The sequence below is a fragment of the Pseudochaenichthys georgianus genome, chromosome 19, assembly GCF_902827115.2.
Source record: "Pseudochaenichthys georgianus chromosome 19, fPseGeo1.2, whole genome shotgun sequence".
In the NCBI taxonomy this organism is placed as follows: Eukaryota; Metazoa; Chordata; class Actinopteri; order Perciformes; family Channichthyidae; genus Pseudochaenichthys; species Pseudochaenichthys georgianus.
Window position 1 is genome coordinate 20898209 of NC_047521.1, and position 25644 is coordinate 20923852.

Consider the following 25644-nt stretch of genomic DNA (forward strand, 5'->3'; position numbering starts at 1 on the left):
TAGAGCTCTTGCAATCTGAAACTCAGCACCACGTACACCTTTCACACTTACATGTCCCTTCTATCTACAGTATATCAAACTACCTCACTCCTATGTTTAAGTCACAATTTCCCTCAGTGATTCATGGGATTATGGTATTTCAATGTTTGACCTTTGACCTGACGCGTCGCTCCAGAGAGTGTAGCTAAAGGAATAGTTCAGTCTGTAACTGACACTGATTAACATATTTTGAGTCAGGGTAGCTGTTGCCATTTTGTTTCAAGTATTTGTGCTAAGCTAACTGTCTATGCTAGCTCTTGAGAGTGGATGTCGTGTATGTCACAAAATCTCCCCCTAAAGGGTTAATCCGTTAACAGTAGCATAGTTGACTCCTTATACCATTGTTTACAATTTATTGAACATAATAAAATAATTGCAATACAAAAACATGATTTAACATTTAAGTTTGCCCGAACATAAGTATTAAACAGTAATGTGTCCTGTAAACATTATTGTAGTTTTAATATAGCGGTAAGACCCTATATAAAAACCTTTGAAACAGTATTCTAGGAATAAAAACATGATAGCATTGACAAACAAAATACAGGCAATATGTCATGCTACATCATAAATACATACACTTTACTTTGTAATTGGAATAATGTAACAAGTGCTACTATACTCCAGTTCAGAACAATTAAACTACTTGAAGTGAGTCCAGTGATGACCATGGCAGTGGGTAGCATGGGAGCAGCCAAAGTAAAAACACTTGTCTTTTACCGACCCTGAGCAAGTGAAGGCTGGATCAGGCAGTGTGGGAAGAGGAGGGGAACGCCTCTGTGAAACAGAACACGGTAAGTTACACATGAATGACTTAAGGCAAAAAGCAACAGGAAACAATTGAGAATAAAAATGTATGCTGTGATTTTGTACCTCTTATTGTAGGAGGAGGCCGAGGAGGTTTGAACGTGCTGCCTTGTGCCAAAGTATCCACAATCCAGCTGAGAGCACTCGAGCAGTACTCCATCTGAGATGAAAGATCAGAAGAAGAGATCAGAAGAGAGCAAATGTGTGCCTTTACATGCAGTACACACCTGAGGTGAGGATCTATTACATGGGAATACCATGACGTTATCTAAGGCTACATGTTGAAGTTTCCTGGTCATTTTGCATGTGTGTGATTTCGCCTTAATTATGCAAGCAGATCATTAAAAAAAAAAAAACGAGGGTTCTAGTTGATATCATGCGGTCCCATTTTAACCTTAACTTAAAGTAATAGTTTGACATTTTGGGAAACCTCATATCAACCTGTTAAATATGAGGCTATCGCAAGCAGCCAGTTAGCTTAGCTTAGCATAAAGACTGGTAGCAAGTGGTAACAGCTAGCATGGCTCTTTCTAAAACGGAAATCCAGATACCAGCACCAGCTCACTAGATTTACAGCTTCTTCTTTTTTTATCTGTACAGAAAACGATAAAAAAGTTCAACAACCAACGGAGACTCAGGGAAATTATTGGTTCAAACCAAGACATACCAGGTCATAAAACCCCAAGAGAAAACAGTGCATTTTTACACTTTACACTAGCTGCCCTCATAATGCTAAATAAACCCAGTTAGTTGCAGTAGCTTCATATTTAACGTACAAACAAAAGTAGAATAAATACTTTCATCTAACTCTCAGCAATTAGCAAACTATTCCTTTAAAAAATGTGTGATTTTCCTCACATATGAAATAATGCATATTGTGATAACAATATCAGAACATGGTGTTCTAGTTGTCGGGATGCATGTCATCCTGCCCTGCTATATCTAGCTGGCTGACATTTATGTCACCTTTGGATAGGATAAGTTGACTGAGTGCAAGACATGATGTGAAAGTATCAAAAACAACACAAATGGTACAGAATAATAATCTCAGTGAGAGTCAATACTTTAAAAAGGTGCTATAATTTCACCTCATTCTCCAGAGCCCTCAGCCTGTGGTCGAAGTCTCTGCCTTCACTCATGTGTTTAAGTACACCATCCACTCTAAAAAAAGGAGAGAAAAAAAGGACACATTCACTATTATGTTATTACTGATTATGTATTATGGAGCATGACATAAATAATTACACTGCCATAGTGTTGGTATAGGGAGGTGTGCTCACTTGACAGACATCTGTTTGAGCCTCTCACTGTCACTGCTCTTCTGGATCTTGTTCTGGGCGGTCAGGAAGTCCTCCTTCTGAATGGTTTCCCACGTCATGAGCCTGTTGGCTGCTTTCCCTTTTAACTGCAACACTAAAGAAAAGAGAAGGATTTGTTGATTGCAAGTTGAAGATGATGTGGGAGTTACAATGATACAGTCCTCTTACATGACACTATTCGAGGACACTGACTAAATTGGGGGGAAAAGGCAGTTTCAAATAAAACAACACATTGATAAAAGCCAACTGGGAGTCAAATGTGTTGGTGCATTTGGGAAACCATTTTTTATATTAATTAGACTCACTTGAAAGGATATTCTATATGTTTTGAAGGGATTGAATGAGGTTTATATCTATAATCAGTGTATTTTAGTATATGGAAGACGATGCTTTGCCTGTTAGGCCCTAAGCCTGTTTTTCAGGTCTCAGGCTCGAAAATGACATTCCCAGAACAAATGACCATATCTTCCCTTCTAAAAGGGTTAAATTAATAATCTTTTTTCTCAAAGTAATGATAAACCTGTGAGTTGGATGTAGAAAAGTCAGAATCAATATAGATGTTTTTTATTTTAAAGATATTTCAGATTGAACATGGTAAAAAACTGTAAATTATAGTGTCCGTCCAAAAAATATTTTGTACTTATAGTGAAACTAACCTTGGATGATGGGTTGGTAGACTAAAAGCTTTAGGAATCCAAAGTACAACATATAATAAGTACCCTGTATCAAGATTGATGCAAAACAAGTGATATTTGACCTTTTTAGACAGATTTAGCAAAACAAAACCTCTTCTGGGGCCATTTGGGTGGATTTCCCGTATCTCTGGCCCCCCTTGTTCAATTTTGACATCTGATATCTCTTTCTGACCGTTAGAGCCAATAGAATCGAAGGGAAATCTTCCCATAGACTCATGTTTAAAAAAAAAAAAATGGTAGCCTCTCTGCGCATGCTAGCTTGCCTTAGAGGGGAGAAATATCGCTGCTCTGATATCAAGCAACGGAAAAGCTGTTTTATTGCTTATGGATTATCAGAACATTTCAAAGGAGAGGCAGTCACATTGGATTAACCTATGGATTAACTACACCATCGTTGTTATCGTTTTAATGCCATTGAAGACCAGTTTAGACCAGACAAAACCAAGGTAAGACATGTTAGCGTTGTGGGCTACCTAGCGCCACTTGTTTTGATGTACGTTTTTGTTGATAACGTCAGGAGTTTGTATCTTTCAGTATTGAGGTGGGCACCGTTAGATTCTGTGTCTCCTTGCGATCATAAACGATGTGTTGGATATGCACCTAGGATAAGTAATAAGGGAGCTAGGAGTGAGTATCGGTGCAGTAATAGGTTAGCATTTTTCGCTCGGGTCATTTAGATGCTTCTTATGAGACTTGTGTTTTGTTTTGGTAAAAATGGTTTGTATCGTCAGTTAGCTGAGATTATTCCCGTTAATCTGGTATAACACATTAATAGGTTCTTAAATATTAAGATCCAGAGGTGGGGACTCGAGTCACATGACTTGAGTCGAGTCGCATATTTTTGGACTTGAGACTTGCTTGACTAACATTGATAAAAGACTTGACTTGGACTTGGTATTCATGACTTGAGGCTCGACTTAAGCTTGAGACAGATGACTTGAAAGGACTTGACTTTTTCAAATTAAATATTTGCGTTTTGTTTTTGTAGTGAGATATTACATTTAGTTTTTTCAAAAAACTTGATTATAGCGCCATGCGCGCAAACCTGGCAACCCACTAGAAGGCAGGAGTCTCAGTTAACATGGCAGCGGCTAGCTTTACTCCAAAAATAGTGAAGTTCGGATTCAAGGATTATGTTGTCGGTGACGCTAATAAGAAGAGAACAGCGGTATGCAGGGTCTGCAGCATAAAGATCAGTGATACGACCACCACAACATCCAACTTCATTCGTCACTACAAAAAAACCCATGGAGAAAGGTGCGTGCATGTGTTGTGTTAGCTAGAAAGCTAACGCTAAATTTAAGCTACGTTAGACTTGGTTTCAAATTGATTAAGCAAAGAGAAGACAAAACGGTAAATGAACACTAGAACCTCCAAGGGATTCATTTTGACTAACCCCGATAGTGACGGGCTGTCAGGAGAAGGGGAGAGAGAGGAAAAGAGATGCCTCGTTTATTTCCCATGTGTTATTATCAGAAGTTACTGTAAACTTTTGAATAATGTAGTTCATCTACTTTTAGTAGTTTGTTTAAATGTGTTAATTATGTTGTTTTTGTTTGTAGAAGTGCATCATTCCTTGATTTATTGTAAAATGAATGAACTTTTTGATCTGTTATGATGTTAACTGAAGCAATTTCTAAATGAACCCAATTAAGTGAGTTTTAAATCGTCCTACTTAGTTTATAAGGAAATTATGAAGAGAAACAAATTAAATGATTTGAAAATGATATCGATGTAGGTGCTGACGCTGTTGGCGGTTCTAGTGTTAACAGAAATTTAAATTAAATATGTGTAATGGCAAATGCCATATATGATTTTCTTACCTGGAATTCTGCCTTTTTGAACAGACTTTTTGATTGAGTCCTAGCTATATTGTCTGCAGTTCTAGGGTTAATATGAATCCAATATGATTGTCATCGGTCTAAATTAGATTTCAATGATTAACTGTGTATGTAATGAAGATCATAGTGTGGGTTAAATCCATTTTCATAACCACTGTCTTTTAACTGATTGAAATGCGAAAACTGGGCTTATTCATCAGAATTGTGTATGACTTGACTTGACTTGCTTGACTCTCACCACAGTGACTTGGGATTTACTTGAGACTTGCTCATGACTTGCACATGTAGGACTTACTCCCACCTCTGTTAAAGGAATGGTATGCTCATGACACTCATTTTTTAAAAATTATCATCCGATAAAACAGACCAGTCTCTGCCAGTCTCTCTCTTTTTTTTTTTTTAATCCGATGACATTATCAGTGATTTTAAACTGATTATATACCGAAATAACATCAACACTGTGGGCGCCGCCATTTCCCGGACGTGACGTAATCCATGCGTTTGGTTTTCGAAGACACGTTGATCTCCATGTTATTTACTGTAGTTTCTCTATTCAAATATGCCTCACTGTATCGCGAAATATTGCCACAATTCGGATAGGAACAATCCACGGAATGCTCGGTTCCATCTGTTGCCAAAAGGTAAGCATAAGAAGTACATTCGGAGGCAGTGGCTAGCGAAATGTGGCCGGCCCGAACCGAGAGATTTACAGGCTCATGTATGCAGCGAACATTTCACATTTCCGGACGACTACTCTGAGAGTATGATAAAACATAACATGGGATTTAAAGAACAACCATTACTCAATGGAAATGCAGTACCATCGGTCTTTCTGGTGTCATCACCGACCAGGACACCAGTTCGGCCAGTAGAGAAATCGAGGAGCAGAAGTAGTGCTCGGAGTAAGAATAAGGTATGTTATAGCGCATTTCCATTGCAGCGGCTAGCCCCGTTTTAACGTCCAGGCCAGGACAGTTTTTGGTGGCCTTTCCATATAGCGTAGTACCAGCTAGTGTGTATTTCCCCCCAGTTTTTCCGGCCCCATAAAATCGTGATTCTATGGCCAGGGACAACGAAGCTGAGTATGCTAAACTAGAGAGGGAATCGCTAGCAAGGGTGGTACTACATGCATACATATAGTATCTTATATCATCTTCCCATTATACACACATGCATTTCCAAACATCTGGACTACCTATGTTGCAAATGTATTATCTTTTCAATTTACACACGGCATCTATTGCACGTCTGTCCGTCCTGGGAGAGGGATCCCTCCTCTGTTGCTCTCCCTGAGGTTTCTCCCATGTTCCCTATAAACTGTGGGTTTTCTTCGGAAGTTTTTCCTTGTACGATGTGAGGGTCTTAGGACAGAGGGTGTCGTATTGTCATACTGATATGTATGGCTGAATTCCCCCATCCAATCTCTTCACATTGGTGTTGACAAAGTGAACGCATGGATGACGTCACGACCATCACGTGACTACTGAAAATGGCAAACATGGCGGCGGCCAGACGGAATATACAGGTCTTGATAAAAAAGAGCTATAAAATCATTATTTACCGGGGAATATCGCTGATTTCTTCAGGGTATGGTTTAAACATAACGTTTCACTAAATACTGAAGTTTTGATTAATTATCTAATGAGTGGACCATTCCTTTAAGATCCCCTGAGACACAGTGTCGTGAAAAAAAAAAAAAAAGTACCCGCCGGCGGGGACCTTCGCGCTTAACAGGTACATGGACTGGATAAGTACCTCCCTGCCTCAAAACATCCAAACTATCCCTTTAAGATTGCTGTTGAAATACCTACCAAAGTGGTAGATCTTGATGGAAGGCACCTTGCGGATTACCCTCTTGATAAAGAGATTGATGTGAGAGAGGATGATGAATGGAGGAGCCAGGGAAGGACGGGAGTGGTACTGAACAATCAGGTTGTAGCGCTGGAACTTCCAGTAGATGTCACTGTTACCCTGCACTTCAGAGAAGGTGTGGCTGGGTGGACAGAAGGAGAGCAGAGTTAAACCATGTGGAGCTACAGAGACAAACTGATGGGCAGCCATCTTCTTACCTGAACATGGCGATGAGCAGGTTGATGAGCAGGATGTTGGTGACCAGTAGATAAACAATCAGCAGAATAACGACCAGCCAGTTGCTAGACGTCGTCCTGCAGGGCTCCTCGCCCATCTTAATCAATGTCACGTTGTGTGTGCAAGGCATGTCCCAGGCCTTCCCCACTGAGATTGACAAAAAAATAAAAGGAAGGTTTTAAACTACGTTCGTACCGTGAAGTTTAAAAAGCTGCAATGGATGTGGAACAAAAGTTCAGATACATACTTCATTCTTAAACCGGTTTTAAACTGTAATATTGTAATACTTTTGATCAGTTGCATGACACACAAACAAACACATTTACCATCCATCTCTTCCACAGGAATCTGTCCGAAGATGTGCAAGTACGGCCTGTAGAAAACCCGGCGAAAGATGCGCTCCAAGCTGGGGTCGTAGGAGTACAGCAAAGCCTGATTGGCTACTCCGTATGCCATGAGCCACACCATGAGGAAGAACAGGAAGAAGAAGATGTCCTTCATCTGAAAAAGCAAAAATAAAATAGATTTCCATCAATATAATGAAAACATCCTACTAAGTAAGGTTGGTATGATGTCAACGTTTGGGATTGTTTCTCACCATCTTGCCAACAATGATGATCTTTGGTCCCATCTGTTTGTGAATGGCAAAGATGTGAATGAGACGCAGAGTGAAGACCATGTAGTCCACACACAGGATGTCGCGGCCTAATTCATAGGACCAGTCGAACATCCTAAAACACAGTGAAGAAAATACAGTTAGGTAACAGCACCATCCAGTGGGTGAAATGTAAGAGTGACTGCCGATTGAATTCACGAGACATGAGGATTAAATCCTTTGTGATTTTTATTTTGTCATGTTGTTTTGATTTATGTCCAGTTTGGTTAGCAACTGCATTAAGTTCCCTAATTATAACTGTAACCAACTCTAACTTTTATAAACATAAATCTCATTAGGCTAAACTGTGCATACGTCTACTCTTTGACATTGTCACATATATCACAACACACTGCTCTGTTTTGAAGGGCCCAAGCCATTGAGAATAAGAGTCTTAAAACACAATAATTAAAACATAATTAATCTTTGTAATTCTGTAACATGAAAACTCATGGACAATTTTACTAATAGTGTAGAGTTCTGTCATAATCATATATGAGATATATATAATTTTTAAACTTTGCGTATACTTATATAATATGTTTGAAGTGTCTATACCTGAGGATTACTCCTACGATGAAGAGCACGATAGCGACGAGGTCACACTTGTTCCACACGTCCTGAATGTACACTCTGATCTTCTTACGCAGAGTCTTCATTGTCCCCAAAAAGAACGTCTATGGGAGAACATCGAGCATAGATGAAATAGGGCTGTCATCACAAAATCACCAGATAGTGCAAAATACTGGAAAGCTCTTTAGAGGTAGTGTGAGACTCTAATCCAACACACTGTCATATTCTGTGCGTACTGAAATCTGGTGAAAATCGACCTCTGTCAACGGTAAGTGGATCAATCTGAGCTGCTAGAGCTGTACCAAATATACTTCTTTTTACAGTCAAAGCTTCAATACAAATTTAGTTTTTAAATGTAATGAAAAGGAGAAGGGAAAACAAGGACTTGTTTCTTTAAGACTTGAGTGTCCGTATAGCTTTATATCTGGAAGAAAACACTAGCTTTTCTCCTTTTCTGAAAAGTTGGACACCATAAATGAAGCTTTGACTAATTCTGTACAACAACAACAACAACTGTGCCACGCAACACTATCCTGGTTGGGGAAAGGCCATGGATGAATAAAGAGAAAGGCAGTGATAGCGAGAGGGGAGGTAAATCTGGAGGCGTTCATTTGGTATAAATTATAACTAAGATCTGTCTGCACTCACCTCTCGGAACTCCTCACACACGATGGTGAATACCCAGAAGTACAACACATACTCAGTGATGGCTGGACCAGCAGGAGGCGGGGGCAGAAAGTCCACCAGCAGCACATAGGAAAAGAGCAGGAGGAACAGGAAGTACATGATAACATTGCCCAAAAATGCGGTGACAGGAGCGAACCAGAACTGACGCCATCTTGACACGATGAACGGACGCTTTGGAGGTCTGTGAGTCTGGGGTAGGCCTGTAGGGAAGGTCATCGGCCATTGTTAAGTAGTTTGTCTCATTTTTATTTTGCAAGAGGCATTGCGTTAAAAGACAGCTCACCTTTGATGGTTGCGGTCCTTGGAGTGTGTGATCCTTGCGTGTCAGCTTCACTGTTACAATAACAAGACGTTTTTAAAAAAATCAATAGACAAAAGGAAATTTCTCCTAGAACAAACCAATAAAGCAATGTGGTCCCTTTTCCTTAAATGATAAAAATATAAACATGTTAGAGTTTTACATGTGCTTGATGTCTGAGAAAGAGAAGACGGTGGCACCATAGAGGCTGTCGTTGTCGTGGCCCGGTCCGTCATCGCTAGGCTTCCCCTCGTCCTCCTGGTGCGGGTCATTTTGTTTCCTGTGAGGTAGAGCATGAAGTAAAGGATCAGTGCGGAAATCTGACAATTCTGAATGACTAAATAATGATACTAATTTGGGTTTTACCTGAAGGGGATGAGGTTGGTGTAGCAGAGGAAGGGGCAGAAGAAGGCGAGCAGGAGCTTCCACACCTCTGTGCTCCTCTTCATGTCACCCCACCAGATCTGAGACATCAGAGACTGGAGGAGAAATGTAGAGCATTTTCACCAACTGCAATGTATTTTCTCAATATAAAAAGGTGCTTTTTTTTGTATTAAATCAAAATTCCATTATCATTATTCCCATTATTCCTTCATTTTCAAGTGATGTTATTTGCAATCATTTTAATAATGTTAAAGAAGAGAAGACTATTTCAGTTAAACATTGTATGAAAACAAGGTTTGATCTATTTAATTATTCTCGGGAAGGGAAGTTAGCAAGTTACAGTATCAAACGTTTAATAGGATAACAGATACCTTGTTAAACTGCCTCAATAAAGCCCTTGATTTGGTTCCAATGTTGTCTTTGATATGTTAGTCACACAGCTTTGAAAACAGTGACGTACCTGCACTCCGTCATGGCTGAAGAAAAGTCGTGCATCAGCGCCCATGCCCATCTGTAAGCAGGTGGTGCCCCCCCAAAATGGAGATTTCCTAATCAGCAGCGTGAAGGAGCGACTCTCATCGCTCCGATAGCAAGAGCTGAAGACGTCTGAGAAGAGAGAGCACAGACAGAGCTTCATTTAGAAAAGTGAAATTCAGCAAGAAAGTTATTCTGACAAAAAGTCAATCATCATAAACAGGATGTGCATGCATTGCTTTGTAAAAAACAACCGATTTCCACAGGCAACAAAACAATTAATTCCTAAAAAGCAGACAGCTAAAAAATAACTTAATGTCTGACCATCATTGCTACACGTTTTCTCAAACATTAGTGGATTGAAGGTTCATGATAGTGTTCATTTCATTAAATAAATATGTGACTTTTTGTTTTTCATGAATTAGACGAGACTACGACAAAGTGTCAAACAATCCTACCCCTGGCATTACCAACACGCAATATTGTGATTAAAAAAGATCAGACTGATGTGTAGTTTGAAAAAATCAAAACTCAAAGATCTGTCTTTTTCATGAACTTCCACATTTTCTTCCCATCACTTTGTCACTCTCCCGTACACTCACACTCAGACTACAGTATATATATATATAAATAGTTGTCCATATGAAGACTAGTTCATGCTCTCACCGTGTGCCAGGTTCTCAAACCTCTGGGCCAGCTCTTTCATGGACAGTTTGGTCTCAGCCTCGGCCTCCAGCTTGGACATTTCCCTCAGGATTTTACAGCCACTCAGAGCACACAGCACCGACTCCCTGCCTGAGAGAGAGACAGCAAGGAAACTCAGGTCATACAACAACTTTCAATGATACAATATGTTTGCTAAGAATGGGATGTCCATGAATGTTTTTCTTCTGTATCACTCAGGTGGTTAGAAAAATGATATTTACTAATCAAGCTCTGGGTCTGATTGCACCAGAAGAATGCAGATGATTAGATTATCAAGTGCTAATTTAAAAAAGAAACACATTATTGCTTTATATGTCTTCAAAGTCTTACCATCTCCCAGAAGAATGTGGACATCTTGCTGCGGTTCTGGAGGACAGACCAGATGAAGAGCGAAGCCCAGGGGTAGCGACAGCGCTTGTCCCGATACAGGCAGTCTCCTCGCAGCACCTTACTGGCCCGCTGGGATGGATGAAAGGAAGCAGGGGAGGGGGTGTCAGAATAATTGCAAGTCCACGTCATTTGTTTATTAACTTTGATATCCGTCTACTTATTAAGCAAAGCTACCCTAAGAGCTCTCCTCTTGGATGAGATCTGTTCTAATCCCAAGGCTTCGTAGTAAAACGGCTGGCAGACATCACCCATCAACAGTTCCAGGACCCTTGCAACCTAAGGAAAGAACAAAAGATTCAAGTGTAAACACAAGTTCTGTTTTCATTGGCCTGGCCTGTGTCAGAAGAAACAAACCTCAAAAAGGCTGATATCCGTCACTCTGCCACTGTGTACGTTCTCTGCTGCAACTTTAGTGGAGTCCTGCAGGTTTAATGTGGGTGCAGGGGCTGCATACCCCAGCCTCTCCACTAGATGGCGCTGAAGCAGATGGTAAAGCACCGTCCCGTCGGCCACGGAGCGGTAGAGGTTCTCCAGCCGGCCATACGTCAGGTAGTCCAGAATGTTGAGGCCATTCTCTGTGAAGAGGCGCACAAACTGAGGCTTGTCGTTGACCAGGGCGTCTGTCATGGAGTCTTCCAAGTCTTCATACTAATTGATTGGGAAAAGGTTTCAATATAAGGTCAATACTTACTGCGTACCAATGCCATTGCAGAGTAGAACTTTAAGTGCTGTAATTACCAAAAGGGCTTCAAAATAAGGCTGCACAAGTTAGAAAAAAAACAACTAATTGTGACTATTTTGACTGTAATTGCAATTACGATATGATTTACAATAGTGGAGACATTTTTACAAAATGATTGTCATCATTATTGAAAGATATTTTTTAAATCCACATGGCGAGATTCCTTTTAAAGGATCTGTACCAAACAAAGATAAAATAAATTAAGTCTGAAGAATACGATGTGTAGTCTGTCTAATATTATGCCTTCTGCAATTTCAAAATTACACCAACCAATTTTGCTATTGCGATTACATTTCGATTAGTTGTGCCCTAATACAGAACACTACACATAATACATTTACTTTAGAGTGGTAGTATTTCTCATCTCATGTGATGTCTCCCCCCTCCCTCTCACCCTCCATTGGATGTCTCCATTGAAGAGTTCACTCTTGGCGATGTCGACCCTGTTCCATGTGACCGCTAGCTTCAGCTCTTCATTGTAAGGACTGTCATCAACAGACGCTCGATGCTTACTGGCTGAGAAACACAGAATCACACCACAAAACATCAAAAATAAAGGCGTGTTGCCACTTAAAACAGACATTTTTCATAATTTAAAACGAGTTGCATGTACCTCCCACCAGTGCCTTGAGCAGGACTGTGTCAAATTCATTGGGGCTCTCCAGCTCTCCATGGTAGATTGTAATTAAGTCTCTGTTTTGGTAGATGCTCAGAGCCTGGAATATGGAGACAAAAAACAGGAAAAGTACACATTTGAGTTCAATAGTGATACTGAGCAAGAGACGGACATGCAGACAGTGAAGAAGAAAGATTGGGTGACAAAGGGAACTGTCAAAGCCATGAAGATACGTCCCCAGGAAGATACGTCCCCAGCTGACCCAGAAAGCGACGCAGCTTCTGGTCCAGGCTCTCGTCACCTCACGCCTAGACTACTGCAACTCCCTCCTGGCTGGTCTACCTGCATGTGCCATCCGACCTCTGCAGCTCATCCAGAATGCAGCGGCTCGTCTGGTCTTCAACCTTCCTAAATGTTCCCACACCACGCCGCTCCTCCGCTCCCTCCACTGGCTTCCGGTAACTGCTAGAATACACTTCAAGACACTGGTACTTGCTTACCATGCTGCGAATGGATCTGGCCCTTCCTACATCCAGGACATGGTTAAACCGTACACCCCAGCGCGTGCACTACGCTCTGCATCAGCCAAACGGCTCGCTGCACCCTCGCTGTGAGGGGGACCCAAGTTCCCATCAGCAAAAACACGTGGGTTTGCTATCCTGGCTCCAAAATGGTGGAATGAGCTCCCCATTGACATCAGGACAGCAGAAAGCTTATACACCTTCGGGCGCAGACTGAAAACTCATCTCTTTCGACTCCACCTAGAGCGATATAATTACTAACAAAGAACTGCTAACAGAGCACTTATATACTAATAAAGGACTGGCTTATCTATAACCAGTTGAGTAGCACTTGAAATGCTTGGCTCTATGAAACCTGATGTACTTATATGATTCTGTTTTCTTCAAGGTTGTGTCTTCCTGGTTGAATGTACTTATTGTAAGTCGCTTTGGATAAAAGCGTCAGCTAAATGCAATGTAATGTAATGATCTCGTTGAATGGACTCGCCGCTGAGTGAGCAGATTGTCTGGCATTTAAAGATGTTATGAGGGAATTAGGAGTCAAGCATCAACAGTAATAATTAACCATTGATTAACAGTGGGTATCAAATGAGTCCCAAGTTAAACAGATACTCAATAGGCAGGGAGTAGACACATCTGTTATATTTATTGAGTACATAATCATGATGGCACTAACAATAACCAGCCACAGTCTTTGAACGCAGCATGGGCTGTTGATAAAACTGCAGCGATTAGGAGGGTGTGTTGGTAGTGCAGAGGAGCTGACGTTGATTTAAAATAGAGAGCAGCTAAGATACTTCACAGCTTTTTACAATGCATTTTGGAAATGTCCAAACATGTATAAGAGTGATTTTGATCAGATATGTACTGAAGAGTTGGGAGGATCACTAAAGGCATTTTTCTTTTAAACATTATTGGCTAGACAGATGCAACTAATCCTATTGCAGTCTGTTTTGTTACAGGAATAATCCTCTTATTAGTCTACAGGCTCCGTAGAGGCACAATAATTGTTCATTAAATGCAACCATTGTAAAGTGTTGGATGACATGAGCAACAAATAAACCATGTGGCTGTTTTTCTTAGAGCCTTAGCAGCTGCAGCAGAGCTTAACATGTTAGCTTTCCCTGGGGGTTATGGTACAAGAGAAAATACTTTTCCACTTGGGAGTATATGCATGTTTATTGGAATGCTGATATATCCTGTGGGAGTAATATTGAAATCTCGACCTTATAAAAAGCAAAAGAAAAGAAAGGTCAAGGTGTCACCAGGAGGCCATGAATTTAAAAGTTAAATGTCACGGCAATCTGAGCCAGTAGCCTCTGAAAAAACAGCTCCTTCCTGAACACAATGACAACATGCTTCAGCACTTACCCTCTCAACTAGTTTATCCGTCTCCGTTTCAGAGGGGAAGTGCTTCTTAACCCGTTCTGCCACTCTGTCTTTCAGATCCACGCTGGGCCCAGCCTCGCCGTCCCCCTCTGAGGAGGACTGGGCGGTGGGGGCAGAGGACAGGTTCTCCAGGACGTCGCTCAGGAAGTCAGCCAGCCCTCCAGAGCCAGCCAGCACCAGCCAGGGCATGGAGGTCTTCAGAGAGAGGTCCACTCTCTGGTGGAAAGTAGAAAAAGAAAACAAAAATATTGATGGAATACAAAAGCCCTAATAAAAGTAAATTGTGCTTTTGAAATGATTTATTCTATGTAAAAAGCAGCAACTGTACCTCCAGCTTGCTTGCCTCCCCTGATATCAGCATACATAGGACTGGGATGTCGATGCTGCCGCTGCCTACAGAAATACATTTTAACATTTTAATTCCTTCACTGCATTGGTACATTTATTTCCACATGTATATTTTTTTACTTTTTAACGCTATTTTATTACTATTTCAGAAATATTTTGAATTGTTTATTTCTAGTTTCTTGATTTCTCTTATGTTCATTGCCTTGTCTTTTATGCTGCTGTAACGCAAACATTTCCCAAATTGGGATCAATAAAGTACTTATCTATCTATCTAAATTCTTTGTTTATACAGACTTCACTTTAATGCAGACATTAGATCCTGAATGCAGGACTTGGCACAAACTAAGCATATTTTCCTTGTAACGTAAGAGGCAACAACACAGAGGGAGCACGCCGTTAAATATTTTTGCCTAAATCTCTGCTTGACTAGACATGTTTAAGAGCTGTGACATGTAAAGGATTTCATTCTGCAGATAACGAAGGATCATTTTTTCAACACATTCATGAATGAAAGGTCACCACAAGAGGTGATGGATGAGCAAGGACTTGTTCGTGGGTAAAAGAGCCTTGTGCCGTTTGGACATATTTTTGTTTTCTTTACATACACTTTACACTACTGAAACATTAGTACAAGGACAATTAGGGATAATAGCAGCAGCAGAAAAGCTGAAAATCTACTATTTATTCAGGATTCAAGATAATCCATCATCATTCCTCATGCATGGTTCTCCAAAACCAGTTTTACCAGCAATTCAGTAGGAAGGAAACAAAACAACAGAGGAAATACAGTTTAAGTTACACTTTTTTCAGTCATTGGTGTCACATTTTAAGTGAAGAAGGGAAAAAAAAACTGTCTTTTCTGATACTACATATAATAGCAAACATTATATTTAATCATATTATCTCTCACCCCATATGCCTGTGCGCTGATGGGAGATGTAGTCCTCCAGTTTGGCTCTGAATCCAGTCTCTTGCCTGCGCTCAACACTCCCGTCGTCCACCAGTAGGAAGGCCTGGTAGTTGTTGTCCAGGCAACAGGAGTCCTGGGACGTGTTCTCAACGTAGTACTTAGCGGGAAAGCTGCCCTGCAAGAAACAAGGAAGTTATGATATAGCAAGGTGTCTTTGAATAAAATCAATATCTGATGTGCATTAGAGGCCCGTGTTTACTAGATTCCAACATATGACAGAGAATCACAGTAAAAGAAACAAAGCAATACAATTGGGAACCAAGATAATGAAGAACATACGATACAGTTCTTCTACTTTTGACACGTAAAGCTGAACAACATCTTCCCTTAATGACAAGGTCTGGTTGTAATAGAGAAAATAATTCAACCCCAATTCAATTCAATTCAATTCAAAACCTTTATTTATCCAGGTAAAATCCATTGAGATCAATGATCTCTTTTTCAAGGGAGACCTAACTTGGGACCTAGTCTTTTCCTCATTTAGAATAATTAGTGCAGATTTGTAAATGAAGTATAGGAAAACCTGTCCAACCTGAGGGTTGACCAGCTGCTCTCGGTTGTGGACGAAGCCCCAGGGAGCGATACCCAGCGCCACCACCTTGTTGAGGGACACAGACGAGGCTGCGGTGGCATGATCCCTCACCGCCTCTCCAACACACCTGCCCACGCCTTCACGCAGGCCGGCCGTCAGGATCCACGCTCCTGGGAAGAGCAGACAAACAGTGAGGGGGAGAAGAAACCAGAAACTGTGTGGTAGCTGTAACTTCTTAAGAGGAAGAGAAATGTTATAATAATTTGCCGTTTAAAGCTAACATTTTTACCTCTTGACTATCAGGTAAATGACCAAGACCTATTTACAAAAGCCTTCAAATTAATTGTAAATAAACTTACATATTCTTGATTAGGACTAATCTAATCTAGTCTATTTGAGATAGACAGTCATTTATACTCAAGAACCATAGACATTGTGTTAAGTGTTTTATCATGGAAAATGCTAAGTAACAACATCTAACCATGGGAACCTTAAAAAAGAAAAGTTAACATGGAAAAGAAAACATCAAAAGCTACTATCACGGAGATATATATATACATACAGCCTCAACACACATTTAACATCTGTTTACTTTGCTAAATATATATTTATTACGTAATGTTTACTACTATTTTGATATTTTATGTCCATGTCAACAGTCCTTGTTGGTACACACACACATCTACACAGTGTTGTGTATAAACAATGTATTTGGAGACATCTTGTTAAAGTGACCTCGGTGACAGGAGATCAGTATCGCTGTTTGCAACCTGCATCTGGCACAGGAGTGAGGAGGAAACGGCCATTGTCGTACCAAATTAGGATCGGACCCCAGGGAGTCCTAGATTGTACTGCTACTACACGACTAACAGCTGTATTTTTCCTGCTAAAAGCACCATGAGTATTTCTGTGTCATTCAAGAAAACCCATGAATAGATTGTTACTTAGAAATGTTTACACATTTTAGAGGACTTAATGTGCATCTCTCTCTATCTACATTACATAATAATGAAATTATGGTGATTTTAATGTTTTAATGATAAATAAATGTTGAGATTAAAATGTAAAAGAGGTGGGCAAAATACTATAATTACCATAAGGGGGAAAAAATAATTAAATTAAAGTTACATACGGCTATAAAGGTTAGACATATGAAGTGAAATGCCGTTAGAAGCATTTGTTTTATAAGGGCAAAATAAAACATAAGGCAAATTCAGGCTTTCTTCAAGGTTAATTTAGTTAATTTAAGACCTTTTTGAAAACCAAATACACAGTATAATAGGTAAGTAAGTATTATGATGAACCAGTGAAGATGGTATGGCCCAGAATCATATATCAGGTTTCTTAAGCAATTGCCATCTGTAAAAACAATAATTCCTGCTGAAATGTTGAACTATATTAAAGGTGGGGTAGGTAAGTTTCAGAAACCGGCTCGAGATACACTTTGTTATATTCCATGGAATGCTCTTAACATCCTGATAGCAATGAATATCTTAAGTGCTTTGACAACAAATCCATAAAAAAATGTCATCTGTGGAAGCCGTGGTGCTGTAAAAAGTACAACCAATCGGTGATTGGATTGCCGCCCTGTCTGTCAGCCTTCCATCTCGTGCACGCACAAATGTATCTCGTGCCCTCATTGGGCGTGCATTGCGCGTTCATGCGTGTTGGAGGAGGTGCTCTGTAAGGAAGGCCCAATCCCAAACCACTCCCTCGACCCTACCCCTCCGTGATGGAGTGAACTCCGTCTGTAGCCAAACTCGCAGCTCAACGTGGCTCCCTCCTGTCAGATGGAGGGAGTAAATACAGCAGCAAGCTTTGGGACGGCCTCCCCTCTCTCCGGCAGAAACAGGAAATGCCGAAACTGTATCTAACAACGGTTTCAAATCAGCATCTCTTAGACAAAAAGTTTAAATTAATAACTCAAATAAAACTCCAAACATATTTCATTGTGTTTCAAAGCTCTTTTAGTTTTAAACCTGATGTTTATAAGCTTCTTAGTTTTTGCAACGGTCTGTAAATATACACAACTTTATAATAAAATGCACACATTTACCTTTTTCTAGACTAAACACAGGTTTGATCCTAAGTTAAAAACATATGAGGTCATCATGAGGTTGTTAACATTGCAGTTTATCAGTGGATGTTTGCTGGAACTACTTATAAACAGCGTGTTTCCTGACGGACACACACAGCGTGACTCCGGTCAGGTAGAGACCGGTCTCAAGTCAGCACCGCTGCAGACTCGCTGTTTGAGGGCTTGATAGCCCACTCCCCCTCCACACTCGTTGCTTTGGAACAGCCCTCAATATGGCGGACCCTCCGCGTGAACGCGCAAACGGAGGGGTAGGGTGTAGGGAGCGGTTTGGGAATGGGCCGAAGTCTGAAGGAAGGGGCGGATTCTTTTCGGCTGTGTACTTTCAAATTCAACACACTCACTCCATAATCGTCCAGGAGTGACGTTTGGTCAGGGTCCCGTGGCGTGCAGTTGTGACGCTCCTAGGCTCCTTCAGCATCATAAAGGGACGCAAATAGCTTTCAACTGATTGCAATGTATTCCCATCTGCGGCGGGATTTGATGCTCATGGAAGCACGGCATTCGTTTGTGTCGGCCGCCCTTAAAGGCAATGTGAGCGTCCATTCTCATTGAATAACGGAGAATTGTACACCCGGAAGTAAGTATTCCCCTTACTGTCGATTGATTTTACAGTGATATCTGCACTACTCATCGACTAAAAAACACCAGATTATCCTTGTTAATTACACAACCTTGATTGGTTTAAATTGTGTGCAATGCTTTTGTATTTTTCCCCTTCGATTCGGAGAAACAAATACTTTTTTCGGAGTAAAGGATGGCAGAAGACACTACACTACCCAGAATCCCCAGCTATCGTTTAGGACTACACCATGTGCTCTGTTTGACAAACCCCATGATAGTCCTCAAGCTCTGTGATTGGAGAGTGTGCTCCGAGGGTTACTCCGAGGGTCAAAACAGCACTTGAAATGGGATGGAACCACGGCAGACTGTCCAAAACTGGATTTGAATGGGTCCACCGCGTCCCCCCCTCCCCCACCCCGTCTCCAGAACTACACATGCTGGCTATTGTGTTTCGCAACATGTTCTCCATCCATGGCACATCTCTACTGGGAGTTGTAGTTTTAAAAGACGTTTTCGTATTTCCCATAATAAGAAGTTGCCAGTATTAAACTGTGTACATCCCTGGAGGTTTGGGGATAGGAAACACTCAAATTTAAAACATAATTAATAAATGGGTGAAAATGGCTTGTGCCCATAATGGGCAGCATTAATATATATACCCACATGCCAGCTAAGGTCAGAAGAGCTTTATTTAACAGCTGGTCTTATGTTTGTGACCCCTGTGATAACATTACATTACATTACATTAATTGATACGCCTGAAACATGCACTTGTCAAGGTTCAGAGGCAAATTTTGCAAATATGGCAGTAGCCATCGATCAGCTTAAAATAAGATATACTTTATTGATCGCAAGTTGGAAACATTTGCGTTACATCAGCATGTGTAACAGTTGTACATATGCAGTGGTGTTTATTTGTAAATCATTTAGTATAATCACACAAATTCTGTGTTTTATATTTAACAATTCTGTGTTCTTTATTTATTGATTGTTCAATCCCTGACAAGGCCTGAGATGAAATATCTACATACATCTTATAAGAGTATAATACATATGTATAATATCAGTTAAAATAAGTGCTTCAACATAGTTAACATTGCTGGAGGTATGCACAAATATTGATAGATGTCTTGAAATGCACTATTGAGGAACATGCGACCCAAGTTTTTCATTCAATGCATAACTACACCATAGTTGTGTAGGCCTATATGATATGTCAATAAACTTTAGAAAATCTTGAAAGGGATGTGCAAAATATTCATTATATACAGTCTTTAATTAACTATTCGTAGAGAATAACAAGTAATGAATATACTTTATAGGGATCCTATTAATATCTAATAATAAAAATAATGAAATTCAATAACATGCTTTAACCAATAGGTGTCCCTTTATATCAGCTGCTTTATGGTGTTAATACAGCCTATCTACCAATTGGATGAAATATAAAAGTCAGCCGAATTAGTGTTGATACTGCAAGGAGACGTATTGTGTGAAAAGAAATGTAAGATGTTGTTTAATGGCTGATATATTTATGATCCACGTCACGTTTTCAGTTCCTCATGTTTGTCTAGAAGTCTTCTCATCAGGGCTCTATAAATACAGAACTACGGCAGATATGTAACATTTAATGCAGCCGAACCGTGTATTACAATGCCGTTATGTGATGACTTTCAAAGAGAAAAGCAAGCACACTCGGAATAAAGTTTTTTTTTTTTTTTTTTTAAATGTTTTCGGTCTTTGTTAATGACGATGTACTGTGAGATGTGAGACTGGAATTGCACAGGGGAAAATAACGTATCTTTAGATGCGGATTTTGTTAAACCAATACGTTTGCACTGTGGGCCAACACTATACATTGACGGGGAAGGGGGTAGCAATAAAGATAACACCATTAAACAGTTACCCAACATAACAGAAATAATATCGATAGCAGCGTCCCTAGCAACCACCTTGGTAACAATGAAAACGTTCTATGGACGCAATTTCCTGAAGTAATCTTCGTAATAAGTAGCAAACTAAAGATCATGTACAATTTTACATCCACTGCACACATAATCTGAAATAACAACTCATATTTCTCGCATAAAATGACATTAAAACGCATTTTAATGGCCGAACTAACTTTAAAATAGGCATTTTCCACCGAGAATAAAACGAAGTTCGGCCATGTTTTTTTTTCCTGCAGGGAGAAATTTGAAGATCACGTGACATAGACGCCAGCCATTGGAATGAATGGTGAAAAAAAAAAACGGGGTTTGTCAAACAGAGCACATGGTCTAGTCCTAAACGATAGCTGGGGATTCTGGGTAGTGTAGTGTCTTCTGCCATCCTTTACTCCGAAAAAATACTTGTTTCTCCGAATCGAAAGGAAAAATACAAAAGCATTGCACACAATTTAAAGCAATCAATGTTGTGTAATTAACAAGGATAATCTGGTGTTTTTTAGTCGATGAGTAGTGCAGATATCACTGTAAAATCAATCGACAGTAAGGGGAATACTTACTTCCGGGTGTACAATTCTCCGTTATCCAATGAGAAGACGCTCACATTGCCTAGTTTAAGGGCAGCCGACACAAACGAATGCCCATGAGCGTCAAATCCCGCCACAGATGGGAATACATTGCAATCAGTTGAAAGCTATTTGCGTCCCTTTATGAAGCTGAAGGAGCCTAGGAGCGTCACAACTGCACGCCACGGGACCCTGACCAAACGTCGCTCCTGGACGATTATGGAGTGAGAGTGTGTTGTCAAATTTTAGTGCACTCGAGCCGGTTTCTGAAACTTACCTACCCCACCTTTAAGCAAACTGGAAAAGCAGCTAAAAATGTATGAATGAATTAACCAATGAAAGGTGGTGAGTTAAGTTAAGTTTAAGGCAAGGGGAAATATTAAGATTAAATGTAAGATTGTTTTCAAACATGTTATGCACTATTGAGGAAACAATGCAATATTAAATGCAAGATGCAGATTTCCTGAATTTAGGGCACAGTCACACCCATCAAAACAATTATTTTAAATGTGAAGGGGACCAGTCTGTAAATGATGACATCATATGCTGGCTGTAGACAAATCGCTTCCCAAGGAATTTTAAAGTCACAGTGATAAAAGTGTGCATGGGTTTAACTGGCCTGTAACCTATGACCCACCTTCATAGCAGTGTTTGCAGTTTAGCCACTTCAACGTTCATTTGGCTTTCACAATGTTTACCTGTGCTTTGTGAGGCTTTCACCAGTCCCTGCCGGAGGACTTCTCGTACCCAAGTCTTCACTTTTGTCCTGCCTTCTCCGCCCACTATAGAGACCACCAGGTTAGGAGCAGAAAGACCCCAGTGAGCCGTCATCAGGGTGTAGACCATAGACGCTTGGGTGTCCCATGACAGACGCAGGTACTGATATCCCAAAGAGACAAAACATTGAAACGGGTAGAGGATAAAACACAAATTTGACTTCAATTTAATTATAAAATGTGTGCTTGATTGTATTATAACTGTCCTATGTGGTCAAATGGTAATGTAGCTTATCAGTAAATATATGTGATCCCTTTGTGTTCAGGTGCAGCAGTAGGTTGAAGATAAAGGGGGGGGAAGTACTGATAACTACAGAGTAGGTGCATTGGAATCTTAATTGTCTAAAAACAGAATAGATTTGGTCATAAAATCTAAAAATATAGAGACAAACATTAAATGAGCTATTCAGAGAACAGAACTGAGCAAAAAGCCACCCACATAGCTGTGCCTCTTGCTGGCTCCTGCAAACTGCAACTCCCCAAAGGCATCAGTGGGATATTCAGAGGAGTGCTGGGCGCTGACCCAGCGGTTGACAATCGCTGTGCTGAAGTAGTCTCCAAGAGCCACAGAGCCGTGGTCATCTCTCGCACCCCCGCACTGACACCGCGCGCCATTACTGAGAGAGGTGAGAGGATAACGCATGTGAAAACATGATCATCCTGACGCATCGCCACAATAAATAGACATTACTGTCACAGAGGAATGTGCTGCACAGAGTTCAAAATACCTGAGAGAATCTTCTACAAAGGTGGTGCACACTCTCTTCTTGATGATCTTGGGGATCCAACTCTGAAAACATTTTCAAAAGGTTAACACACTGAAATTAAACACAGGCTTTTACCACTTTAAGAACTCTATCCCTACCCTTTTATGCTTGGAAACTATGTGGCAGTAGGGCGTAAGAAAATGTTAAAGTGAGAACTTTGACTTTGGCTCAGAGATGGTGAAAAGCTGGTGAGAAGTTCTGTGTCTGAACACCTGGCTGTGAATTCTGACATGGTGCTGTAGTTTCAGACCAAGTTTCTAAAGTGTGTGTAAGAGTGCGAGTGTGTGTGGTGGGCACGTAGGCCACTACTGTACACAGGTATCTTCTGTGCATCCAGGAGGCTACATTCTGCAGGGGCCCGACTGGACACGTTTTACACACTGTACTGGAAAGGGAAGCATTGGGCACAATCACTTACCTGAGACCTGACACACCTAAACAGAATGCAGCTCTGTTATTATTAACACCTGTGCTTTCAAGTGAAAATATTTGTTGTGAGACCTGAGCCAAAATCCTTATATTCTGAACAGATATTTGTTTTATCTTTTGAATGTTTATCTCCCGGTATTAACAGCGGCTATGTTTGTTAGGCTTTAACTTCAAGCTATGATATAGCTTACAATACTTCTGTACTTTTACTTAATTAACATTTTCAAAATCAGGACTTGTAGTAATGTAGTATGTAAAGACTGTGGTATTAGTACATTTACTTAAGAAGAGGATCCGAGTAATTTTACCACTAATGCTTACAAAGTTATCAAAAGGTGGCACGAGTGGTGGAAAGTAACTAAGTAGATTTACTCATTTACAGTACTACTTAAGAACATTGTTGAGATACTTGAGTTTTACTTGGAGTATTTAAATGTGTTGCGACTTTGTACTTGTACCCCACCAGAATTCATAGGTGCAGATTTTGATTAATATTTTGAAATACAAAACACTATACGACTTCACATCTGGAGTAACATTCCAAAGCTACCCTGCAGCTGCAAAGTCATTAAAACTAGCTGCACCTTCACCAGCTTTGATAACACTTGAATGCATCAATAATTAATTGATTAATTAATCAAAACATATAATATATTATTCTGAAACGGGCCAATCTGCAGAATGTGTACTTTTACTTTTGGTACTTAAAGTACATTTTGGTGCCAATACTGTGTTATTTTACTTGATTAACATTTTGATAGCAGGACATTTACTCAGAATTTTGTTTGTTTACAACAGTAACATGCTAATTGATGCAACACTATTATCTAGAGATGTCACATATATAAATAATAATATACACACAAAGGCAATTTTTCTGCACATGATTTCATTCAAGTACATTTTGCTGATAATAACTTTGTTCTTTTCTTAAGTAAGACTTTTACTATTAATTAAGTATTTTGACAATAATGTATTGATACTTCTTCCACTAGTTGGCTATGTACCGTAACGTTAGCTGGTGAAAGGCTGGGTAGCACAGTACAATAAGGGGCGTACTCTTATCTGTGTCTGTACAGTCAGAGTTAGGGTAAATAAAGTTAAAGTAACATTAAGTAGGCAAAAAGCAACCCTATGAAGCTCTTGTTTACAACTGTCAATGACTCTAACCGGCAAATTAGACGTTAGTGTTGTACATTTTAAAATGTTAAACGGTAATTTCTCTTCCGCAACAAAGTGAGCTAGCTTAACTTCCGCCGGTTTGACAACTATCCACAGATATGAGCACTAGCTGCTTTTTAGGTACATTTGCGACCAAATACGGGTCTGTTTACACACAAACACACAGCTGCAATGCTACTTTCTGTCGTCCATGCGTCCGTCATAAACCGTGAGTATTAGCTCCTGCTCGACCAGCTGATTCTGCTGTTTGCCCTTCGCGTCACTGTGACTCAGAGCCTCTCGGGGAATAACAACCAGCCACAACTTGTATCACAACTTCCACTTAAATTCCTCTATTATTAAACTGTAACCGTAAAAAACGTGCATAAAATCACGTCCGGAACAGAGAGATTATGAGCCTACCTGGTCCTTCTCAGATTTGCCGATTTTATTTTCGCCTCTTCCTTCTCCTGTGTCTCTCATTGTGTTTCCTTTCTATGTTCCCCAGTGGGAGATATAAGGGGAAGAAAGACTTCACAGTTTCGGTCTGCCCATGTTACAGTGAGTATGCTAAAATACTGGGTTGAATAAACCTGAAGCTATGGAAGAGCCATTTCCAAACATTTCTGAGCAGCCAGAGAGGAATCCAGGTGTGGCGCAGACACACCACACACAGGTGAAGGTGTGGTTTCACAAGAAGCTCACCTTTTCTAATTTTCCTCAACACTTTAAAACAGGAGGAGCCAGTCACCCCCACTGTCTGAGAGCTGCTGATTATAAACCTCTTCATGAGTTCATATAATTGTTATTATCTAGGGATGGCGAGATGAAGCCTTACGAAGCTTTTAAGATTTCCTGCCAATTTGTTGGGAAATTATTTCGTCACAGAAGCAGAAGTGTGTTCAGACCGGTTCAGACTTTATATTATATACTTTAAATACTTTAAAAAGTGGTATAAGAGAATTAACATTACAAATGCAATGAAAAGTATTATATCAAATATAAACAATATAAACAAAACAATATAAAATATTCCGGATAATTTAAATAAAAAGTAGGCTACTTAGGCGGATCTCAACAGTGTGATCTTTCTAGTACCGAGTTCCCAATAGAATACATTTAAACAATGAACATAACATCTTATTTTCATGTAATCAATTTGTATCAATATTGTACTTATTCCAGTTGAATGATTTTGATTGAAAAGCCTAAGGAGGCTGGTAAACATTGCAAAGAGGGATTTGTATTCCTTAATAATATTCTCAAA

General features: G+C 40.1%; 1 protein-coding gene across 1 annotated transcript; it reads right to left on the bottom strand.

Annotated features, from left to right (window-relative positions):
* Positions 1 to 372: 372 nt before the first annotated feature.
* LOC117464736 (transient receptor potential cation channel subfamily M member 4-like) lies at positions 373 to 25053 on the bottom strand. Its single transcript, XM_034107366.2, has 28 exons — positions 24801 to 25053; positions 22749 to 22810; positions 22460 to 22637; positions 21943 to 22123; positions 16074 to 16243; positions 15482 to 15656; positions 14552 to 14616; positions 14206 to 14439; positions 12311 to 12413; positions 12092 to 12213; positions 11310 to 11603; positions 11130 to 11231; positions 10896 to 11024; positions 10527 to 10647; positions 9847 to 9992; positions 9369 to 9481; positions 9166 to 9282; positions 8988 to 9037; positions 8666 to 8904; positions 8003 to 8121; positions 7388 to 7520; positions 7116 to 7290; positions 6771 to 6936; positions 6513 to 6694; positions 2127 to 2259; positions 1935 to 2007; positions 913 to 1006; positions 373 to 816 (listed from the first exon to the last, which is right to left on the bottom strand). The coding sequence occupies exons 1-28, from the start codon at positions 24858 to 24860 to the stop codon at positions 785 to 787; spliced, it is 3768 nt and encodes a 1255-aa protein (XP_033963257.1). The 5' UTR covers positions 24861 to 25053; the 3' UTR covers positions 373 to 784.
* Between the last annotated feature and the right edge of the window lie 591 nt (positions 25054 to 25644).